General features: G+C 44.4%; 1 protein-coding gene across 2 annotated transcripts in view; it reads left to right on the forward strand.

Annotated features, from left to right (window-relative positions):
* The window catches only part of slc30a6 (solute carrier family 30 member 6), a gene marked incomplete at its 5' end in the record, with an annotated part of 29,354 nt that extends 21,680 nt beyond the window's left edge, over nucleotides 1-7,674 (forward strand). For both annotated transcript variants that reach the window (XM_080848725.1, XM_080848726.1), the window contains 6 exons: nucleotides 1,772-1,820; nucleotides 4,804-4,923; nucleotides 5,204-5,306; nucleotides 5,506-5,553; nucleotides 5,669-5,737; nucleotides 6,263-7,674. In XM_080848725.1, coding sequence (XP_080704851.1) covers nucleotides 1,772-1,820; nucleotides 4,804-4,923; nucleotides 5,204-5,306; nucleotides 5,506-5,553; nucleotides 5,669-5,737; nucleotides 6,263-6,844 — 971 coding nt within the window. In that variant the 3' untranslated portion in view covers nucleotides 6,845-7,674. The remainder of the gene's footprint in view (nucleotides 1-1,771; nucleotides 1,821-4,803; nucleotides 4,924-5,203; nucleotides 5,307-5,505; nucleotides 5,554-5,668; nucleotides 5,738-6,262) is intronic.
* Between the last annotated feature and the right edge of the window lie 2,805 nt (nucleotides 7,675-10,479).

Raw genomic sequence — 10,479 nt, forward strand, 5'->3', positions numbered from 1 at the left:
TGTTGTGGCTGTCCTGTCTTGACATTAAGAGAAAATAATCTTGCAAAGCCATATTGAGTAGTTGCAACATTGACTACTGTACTTATCGATTGGACATGGCTGCAAGCATGGAATTAAGATTAATGTTTATGTAGTGACCCTGTCCCCTCAAGTGTGGAGGTAAGACACCAAAGATGTATGAAAAGCTACCTGTCCCCAAATGTCACTTAATCATGATGGGACTCTACCAAGCTGTAGGCACTTTGCACCCCGAGGCAGAAGAGGGGAGGGGAGATAGGGGGGTGATGGAGAGGTTAGGTTAGATTAGCAAGGTGCCTTGAGGATGCCATATGTCACAGATCCTATCTAGCCCATTTGGTGTTGTGATTGATACCTGATCAAAAGAATCACAGTGACATAGCATGGGAGGAGTCATCTTTACAGCCCCTCTTGAAATATGTGGTTTCCAGGATTACACTTGTTCCTGTGAAGGACTGATATGTGGCATTTGGAAGCACAGGGTTGGTAATATGACTGCGCGTTGAAGGAAAGCCCTGATAATCTTATCTCTGTATCTAGCCATTCCAAAATTCTGTCTTAAATTTGGTTGAAACGGGTAGCGGGATTCAGTAGAGCATCTGAACTGCATCAGAATATAAATACATGGCAGAAGGCCATCATATCACATGGACTCTCACTGGGTGGTCTTCAGTGCTTAATCCAGAAGAATGCAAGTACTAAAAAACAGACAGCATTATGCCTCTTTGTGAAATGTTCTGTAGTTTCAGCCAAATACACATACACACAATGACCTACCCTTTTGCTCTTCGAAACAGTTTTATTACAACCTACCTGTTAACAAGAACTCTGTCTTCATTTTTGCCGAACTCAAGCCCTAAGCAGACACTCCGATATACAACAGCGCACTGCATGTATGGGGCACACATGCATGCAGTGTTATCCACTCCGCCACATTAGAGTCATTACATAAGAAGACCTCCAGACCGTGGTGCCCTTTGGGTCTCAGACTGCTGCATCATAAATACGACAGTCCAGAGAAAATATTTTGCACACGCAGCAGCAGAAAGACTTCCCTGTGCACCCCTAATCCCCCCCCACCACCACCACCACCACCACCACCACACACACCCTCTAAAGCATTTTGGCCCGAGAAGAGTGTACTGCGACCAGGAAAACCCAATGGATACACTCATATAGGCATCAGTTCTGTAACCAGGAAAACCCAATGGATACACTCATATAGGCATCAGTTCTGTAACCAGGAAAACCCAATGGATACACTCATATAGGCATCAGTTCTGTAACCAGGAAAACCCAATGGATACACTCATATAGGCAGTCAGTTCTGAGACCAGGAAAACCCATACTTCAAAAAAAGTTTTGACATGGATGAAACGTCTCTTTTAATGTACACATGTTTTTAGAGTGTGATAGAGAGAAATAAAATGGAGGGGGAGAAGAAAAGATTTGCCTGTTTGGTGGTGACAGGTGAAGATGCAGATGGCTGTGGATCTGACCCATCCTGATTGGCCTGAGGGTCGGTTATTCACACCCGCGGGTACTGCAGTCACAGGGTGGGCCTTGGCCCCAGGCTGATCAAATGGCACTAGGGCTCCTGTTACTGATGTCACCAGGGTGTGTGTGTGTGTGTGTGTGTGTGTGTTCGGGTGTTCGCTGATGCAAGGCGCAGGTCGGAGTGGGGTGAAGTCGATGCTGGATACCTAACATCTCTCTCTCTCTCCCTCTCCCTCTCTTTCTCTCCCTCCAACAGCTGCCAGCACCAGTTGGCTGCAGGAGCATGTTGCTGACCTGAGTCGAAGGTAAGATCCCCTTTCAATGAGTCATCCCCACCAGTATTGATCCTCCGTCATCTTAAAACAGATGAGTGGACTGTTTCTCACACGTTTGTTTCAAATTATGACTTATTTACAAGAAAAAAACAGTCAGCTTTCAGGTCAACGAAAATGAGATCAGGGTCTAAGCAAAACCTGCAATTCAGCACTTGATTTATAAAATCCTCCGTAGAGTATCGTTAAGCTTTTGTCTGAAGTCACTAGTTGGTATTTCTGAGGGAAAGCTGTTCATGTGACCAATTTGTCAGCCATACAGTGCCTGCACCCAAGGCTCGCATGCACCTACTCGCACACACACACACACACACACACACACACACACACTCCTTTCTCCTGGGTCCTGGGAGGGTCACTCTCCTGTCGTGTCTCTCTGAGCAGCGACATTATGAATCACTTCATTGGATTGTGTGAATAATGGATGGGCAGGCAGGCAGGCAAAGCGTTTCAGCTCCAAACTGTGCAGGAGATCATTTTGCGCCCTCTAGCTACTGTAACTGACAGTGTGACCCCCATGGCTCCTGGATGTGCCGTTTGGACGAGGTGACTTATCAACATGACAAAGATTAAGACCTTCTTAGCTCAAGGGGTCTTCATGTATTCCTGTTAGAATAAACCCTTAATAGTGCATAACACCATAACACTTGCTGAAACTACCCAAAAAAGCAATATGTTGCTCAGTTGATTGTAGATATATCTCTAGCCCTTTCAGATGATGTACTATTTCCACAATGGATGTCTGTGCTCTCTTTAGAAAGTGCTTTTGCCCGCCATATTGAGCTAGACAGTACTGCGGCATCGAGGTTGCATTAGGGTTAGTTTGTATTTCATGTTTTTTTTTTTTTCTTCTTCTTCCTGGTAGATTTTTTTTAATCCTAAGTAATCATGTTGTGTATGTGTGTACCCCTTACCCTCAGCTTTTATCTTATTTGGGAGCAAACATTATATAACATCTCCTATTCAGTGGTGCAGACTCAGGCCCTTGTTTGGAAGCACCAGACATAATATCAGGTGTTTGTTTGTCCTCTCTTAAGCCTACATTTTCCATCTCCGAGCGGCGGATTAAAACACAGTCCAGGAGCCGCTCTGACAACACCACAGAGGGCCTTGGCCCTGCGCTCGACAACAAGCACAGGGAGGGAATCGCACGGCTCTGTTCCGACTCAAATTATATCAATGCACCAGGGAGATTATCAGATTATGGAGATTATAAATCCTGCCTGCTTCCTCACCACCAGCACACCACCCTACCGATTCCCCTCACGTCCAAAAAAGTCTCTGGCTTTGAAAGGAGAATGGCAGAGACAAGAGGAAGAAAGTGACTCCATAAGAGCTGAATGTTTAGTACCCCAGCTTGGAGCTTTTGATCAGTTTGAAAGCTTTTTACCTGATTGTGTGTAGTTCATGTTTAATGCGTCATTTCAAGAATACAATTTTTTTAGCCAGAAACAAGACTATTTTCGACGTACTTATTGCATATGCACAGTGCCTGACCTGTATTACTCATGACTAAAAGATGAGTAAGAGAAGGATTTTGCAGGCTGTTATGTTTTGGCGCACATGCTGACCTTCAGGAGCCTGTCCATGACTGTCCATGAGAAGTGTTTTCCCTAGAGATTTAGGATACCGCACTATAGATGGATCCTGAAGTACAGTTTGGCCTGTTTGGTCTATCCAGTATCCCTTCATCTCTCTCTCTCTCTCTCTCTCTCTCTCTCTCTCTCTCTCTCTCTCTCTCTCTCTCGCTCTCCTCTCTCTCTCTCTCTCTCTCTCTCTCTCTCTCTCTCTCTCTCACTCTCTCTCTTTCTCTCCATGCCTCTCTTCTGCCTGCTGATGCACGCCCCGGCACTTTGACAGCACCCATCTGTTTTAACAGTTCATCACGTTGCATCACACACTAGCCCGTGCAGACCAGGAGCCTCCCAGACCTCTCGCGAGGCAGCTGTTCAAGGGGCCGGGGGTGACGGCTCCAAATCAGAACAATACATTACTTTCACAAACCTCCCCGTTCCCTCTGTATAAATGTTTCATGGTTGTTGTGACTGGGCCGCAGCCGAAGGTAGCCGCACGCTGCACCTCCTCTTCCACTCCCCCCAATTATTATTTTATGAGAATTTAGGTCTGTCTCTGAATATAGCCCATCCTTTTTTGAACAATGAAAAATCAGAAACAACAACTCGACCCAAAGTTAGAAAACTGTTTCTTTGCCCATTGTAGCATGAATCACATCACTGCTGGCGACTGAGTTTAATTGGAGAACAAAGGCTGTTAGTGAAGGTCTGCTGGGTCAACTCAATTGTATGTTCAAGAGGCTGGTCTTATCAGTGTACAGCTGAAATGACCTAAAGAGGGGTTAAGCGTTCTCTCTAAGGATGGCTCGGGACAGCACTGGGAGAGGAGATTTTTCTCTTGCCAGATGTTCTGCTGGTGTCGTGGCCTGTGACTGTACACACTTGGTTGACTCGAGTAAATATTGAATTTGTCAGGAACAGAACATGCTTGTTGGGGATTATTAAGTGCGTGTGTGTTAAGGTTATAATAGTTTTCCATTTTCAAAATCATCTTTATTTTGATAATATGGGTTGTTCAATCTGAATACAATCTGAGCCGTTTTCACTTATCAATTTCAAATAGTGCCATTTTTGACTTCTTCACTTGATAATAAGGCCTACTTCCATTAGTGTGTAGGTCCTGACACGCTGTATTGCCTTAAGGTTGAGTGTGACACCTGCCACCTGGAATGGATACAAAAAATGTGTTAAGTAACCATTGTTAGTTTAGTTTAGTTTTTCATTTTCAATAGGTAAATTATTTAGTTTCAGTTTACGAAAGTGCCTCAAAACCAATTGTTTTGTCTTGGTTTTGGTTTTAATTTACGATAGTAACCTTGGTGTGTGTGTGTTTGTTTGTGTGTGTGCGTTCGTGCGCGTGTCTGTGTGTGTGTTTTTAATAGCGTGTGTGGGATCATCCCCGGTTTGAGCAGTGTCCTCCTGCCCCGCATGAATCCCTTCGTCCTGATTAACCTGGCTGGAGCCCTGGCGCTGGGCATCACCTACACGCTCATCGAGATCAAGTGAGTGCAAGCCTCCACTTCTGCCTCTCAGGCTCTTTATTATTCTCACGCTCTCCAGATCACCCCCGCCACACACTTGCTCCTCATCACGGATCTCATGATCCAGACTGCCATACCACAGCAGCTTGGTTCATGTTTTTCAGCGTCACTGTCAATCGAATTAGTTTTTTTTTCACTCCGAAACACAGTTCAGACAGATCTCCCATCGTACATTTCTGACGTGAATGTCTTACATTTGTGTTGATCATGGTTAACCGCAGCCCTCTCTCTCTGCTTGCAGTAATTATAATGCAGTTGACACGGCCTCAGCTGTGGCCATTGCTCTCATGACCTTTGGCACCATGTACCCCATGAGCGTATACAGCGGGAAGGTGCTTCTTCAGGTTTGTGTACTTAACATAATCTCCATCCAGGTGGTCTGTCCTCGGTATCCCCAAACCAAACGTTAATAGCGATAGATTATAACTGCTGTGTACTTAATGTTGAAGAAACATACTTTGTGTATTATGTACATTCACGTATTTGGGGTACATACATTGAGTACTGGTAGATCAATGTTCATTTACTTTCTCATCCCACCAGACAACTCCATCTCACGTCATAGGGCAGCTGGACAAACTGCTCCGTGAGGTGAGTGGTCTCTGAGGTCTACGGTCCTCTCTATGCAGTGTGAAAATGGAACTTAAAATGTTACATAGGCAGGTTACCTTCATGTCATCAGCTGTGATGTTGGGTCTCTTGACAGGTGTCCACTTTAGATGGAGTCCTGGAGGTGCGGAATGAACACTTCTGGAGCATTGGCTTTGGCTCTCTGGTATGCTAACTCTCCTCCACTCACTTACCTGTAGAGCCACTGTAACACCATGGAAGCTAATGTATTTAGAAATGAAACAGCCAAGAAAATAAGGTCCATAGATGTCTTAAAGAAGTAGTGTGTCGGATTGTGTGATACAAATTTCAGTTGAGTCAAGTGAAGTATTCCACGAAAGCCTCTCTGACCTGTAACATATGGTTTTCCCTCTCGCTTCCAGTCAGATGAGCTTTTCCCAGCTGGAATCAGCTGCCACTAAGCTTTCCATTCAACTTCAGCAATTCATTGTCCTAGTTTTAACTTTTTCTTTTTTTGCATGCTCATAATAAAATGCCCTGAAATGAACTTAGCCCACTTTCTTTCTGTTTTTGTTTTGTTTTTTGTTGTTTTACTCCACTGTCCACAGCTTTTGTAGAGAGGCAGGCTGATGTTAATTAAATAGGCGGAGGTGCTTCTACTTTCCTCACTCCATATGTGTCTGTCTGTCTGTCTGTCTCTCTCTCTCTGTCTTTCTCGTCTACTTTCTAGGCCGGTTCCGTCCATGTCCGCATCCGCCGCGATGCCAACGAGCAGATGGTGCTTGCCCACGTGACCAATCGCCTTGCCACACTGGTCTCCAGGCTGACAGTTCAGATTTTCAAGGATGACTGGATCCGGCCGTCCCTGGTGGCTGGAGCCCTCCCCACCGCAGCCACCCACAGCCCCTCCGACTACGGGGGCCTGCCGGGCTTCCAGCCCCACTCCCACTCCCACTCTCACAAGCCCCTGGATGTGTCAGACCCGCTCACCTCCACCCCGGCCAAGCCCACCAGCCCACCCCCAGAATTCTCCTTTAACACGCCCGGGAAGAACATTCACCCGGTGGTGCTGCCCAGCGCTCAGCCACAGAGGCCTTACAGCATGGGCCTGCCGTACGGGGCCTCGCCCTACGCCGGCATGCTAAATCAGGGCTTTGCGCCGCCCAGCAGCGGGTTGGGGCTTGGGATGGGACTTGGCGTTGGTGCCAGAGCGTCTTCGGCGCAAGGCTTCAGGACTTCATTCGGTGGCGCAGCGCCAAACAGATACAGCAGCAACCTGCCTCCCTCACAGATGAACCAGTATAGGCCCTGACCTAACTGCAGGGGGAGGGACTGAGGCTTTTGTACGGATCGGCGAGGAACGTCGCTGATCGGAGATCACCTGAGATTCATCAGGCGCACACTCAGAGAGGCTATATTATGGTATTTATTATGATGGGACCAAGACTTCCACTCTTAATGGATTTTCTAACTCTATGTTTTTTTTTTACTGTTCTAAAGACATCACAGAATGATTGGAAAGATATGGAATGTGCTGTTTCACATTCCTTTGGGATAAGAGGATTGTTATGTTGGTAGGTGTGTGTGTTTTTTTTGTATCATAAACTTGTATTTGAAAGAGTTAATCTACGTTTGTGCTTATAGGACTCGAATGTTAGCACTATAACTGTTCCTGGGTCAGTGGCCATGTACTAGACAATGGAAGCTCAACTGTCTGATCGGAGTGCTGCTATTATTAGAGGCAAATAAGACCTCATGACAAAAGAAAAATCTTTATTTTTGACCCAATAATACCTTACCCAAATGGTGGTGGTATTTTCAAACAGGAGGACAGACCACCCAATTTACTGGCAAGGCATTGTACCAAAGCACGTCTTAAGAGGATTGTCATATTTTTCAGATACATTTCTCAATCATGCAGACATTGCCATTAAAATAAATACTAATGTTAGCACCCCACAACCTTTCCTGAGTCGAGTGTGCAATAGCCCATGAGCCAGTGAGTATTCAGAGACAGTGTACCAGGTCACATGGCTTTAAAGTGAGGTGGTAATTCACGCTGTCAAGTGTTGGGTGGATGCCTGCCCACAAGTGTTGTGGTGTGGTCTTCTCCGAAAGATTTATTATGGACCACTAATGTGCTCTGCAATCCCAAACTGCCTTGTCGGAGTGGTGTCAAACGATTATGTTGAGTGAGTTAATGGTCACTTGAGATTACACCTGTGTAAGGAAGTCAATGACTCTGACTGATGTGGTGTGTCAGAGTTATTTAAATAAAAATAAATCAATTGCACTGCTTATTTTTACACTGTAGTATACCCTCTTTCAAAATGGCCATGTACTTACGTGTTTGACTGTTTATTGCTCTAATCATCCTTATCAATGTTGAAGGTTTAGGGGGGGATTTTATAATATTCTTTTGACAAATTTGGCAACTCAGATTTTGATGTTTCACCGAAAAATACTTTTTGTGTATGACAAGGAAGTTTAGCTTGGCCTATTCTGTGTTGATGGGGAAATGCCTTGTGAAAAGAAGCCCGTTCAGCATTTAATTAAGAACACGAGACAGGCCCGTAGCCAGGGGGGGGGGTTCGGACGAAGCAATTGGGAGTGGATCTGAGACACGTGTAGGCCTCCTTCCTTTGCAAACAAAACAATATACTACCATTGAGGAGAGCGCGATGTTCCAACATGTGCTCTTGATTAGTCTCCCTCCAGTTCGTCTGTTCAATAAGTGAGGATTTCACCTGAACGAACCCAACACAAAAGGTTACATGTATATAATAACATACTGCTTAAGACAGTTATTGGCAGTCTCCATTTCTTGCTTTGAAATCGTCTCAAAAACGCAGGAAATGCCATTTCAAAGGGTTGTCCCAAATTATTAAATTAAGAACCCCCCCCCCCCCCCCCCCATACAAAATCCTGGCTACGGGCCTGCGAGAGGGAGTGTTTTTTCGCGAACAACATCCAGCCTGAGATTTACCGAAAGCGTTGTTGAACAACTACCGTCGGTAAAACTCTCCACGGTTACCACAGTGGGTGGTCAACGACGATTTCGGTAAACGCTGATGTAGGCCATGAAGGGAAACGCACAACAATAAGAGCTCTGTAGCCTTATTGTGTCTACAAAGTAAAACAACGCATCAAAAAAAAATGTAGGCAAAAAGTAACAGCGCCTTTAAATCCCAACTGGACGTGCAGGTAAGCAAATCAAGTTGAAAACATTTTAGAATAAAAAAATATTTAGATAAATTCAATATTTTCGATTGAATCGGATTTCGTCATATCGCTTCAGAAGGTTGTTCGAAAATTATTATTACAAATTATGGTTTACAATCTACAAAGGAAAAACCTTTCATTGCGAATTAGCAGCGACTTGGAGCTCGCGCTGGCCTGTAATGCACCCAAAGACAAGACGCACAGTCCATCTCCCTCAAGTTTTCGAAACATCTCCTCAAACAGCGCTCGCGGTCTAACATGTTTTCCTTGAGCGAGACCAGAATATTTTGCAGTCGGTGAGTGATAAACGTCCAAATTGGTTTGAGATGTTAAGGCAAAAAAGTTCCCTCAAATGTGAAAAAAGTGACCATTTAAAAATCTTGATATCTGCCTCTGGAAATGACAAAGCCAACCCTCGATGACCTTCAAGCAAAAAGGAGAGATTGCTTGGCTCATTCGCATTCGTAGGCTATAGGGCCTACGTAGGCCTACACATTCCAAGATTAATTTCCCATAAACGGAAACGAACGAATGATATTAGCATGCAGCATACACCCAGCTAGAGTTAATAGGTTACCCAGGCCTACAGGCTTGAAGTTACCATTATAAGAAATGGCAAACGTAACGAGTCCCCTCAACTTGCTTTTTCGAACTTCTTTCTAGACAGGTTTTTGGCTATAGGCCAGGCTACTATAGCCTGCTAGTAGCCTACGCATTTAATTTTTTTATTTTTTGAAAAGCCAAACAAACGTGCTCTATTAATTCGATTCGGTCGAATTCGAAACGCGTTTCTTTTGATATGAAATTAAGATGGTCTATAATCCCAGTTTGCTGTCTTACTTGCACCTTTTTCACTGTAAGGTAGGTCTAACAATTGGCGGATGGCAGGATGTAAAATGTATGTAAAACAATTAGTTAATCTGCTGAACCGGTAATGTAGTTAAGCTTTGGTGAGACTTCAGTAAAACCAGTGGCATCAGGGAAACTTGTCATAAACAGGTATATCTAAAAATTGATTGAATCCACTGGTTGCTGAACTGTCAGTGGAATAGCCTTTAAGCGAATATTGCTCTAGTTGAGGCATCATTCCCAGAGCGTAAACCAAGTCAAGGCAGCCTTGCCCTTGTTTGTTTATAGGGCTTTAAATGTGCCTTGACTGCTGGACCTTCATGCTTTGACAACAGAGCAGAGAAGGTGAAAATATGTGCTTTGAAATCTGTCAGGGCTCTAGAGTAAGAACTATTTCATCTTCCCAGGCCTGAGGCTGTTCAAGTTGCCCTAATTGTTTGTGACAGAATCTTGGCATGTGTGCTGTTGTCTGCAATGGAGGGATGTTTTATATTTGCATTATTCAGATGAATTAATGTGGCACTCAACAGGCATTGCTGCATGCTTGGAACAATTTTCTAGAAGCTCAGATAGCGATCTGCAGATATAATCACTCAGTTTTATCCACTACTATCACCCCATCTCATATTATGTGTGTTGACGTCAGAAGTTTTCATTGTCCTAAAATTGGCTGTAATATAAAAATGAAATAGCCTACTTAAATTTCCTCTTCTACTTTCCTCTAATCTGTCAGGGAGGTGACCGAAGGTGCTCCTGTCCCTTTCATCCTCCCTCGTGTTTTGACAGAATTTATCTGCCAGCTTATGTTAGCGCCCGCAGATGAACACCACTGTTATTGTTTTTACACTTGTTGATTTGTTATAAAAACAAGCCGGG

Source organism: Sprattus sprattus, assembly GCF_963457725.1.
Source record: "Sprattus sprattus genome assembly, chromosome: 12".
In the NCBI taxonomy this organism is placed as follows: domain Eukaryota; kingdom Metazoa; phylum Chordata; class Actinopteri; order Clupeiformes; family Clupeidae; genus Sprattus; species Sprattus sprattus.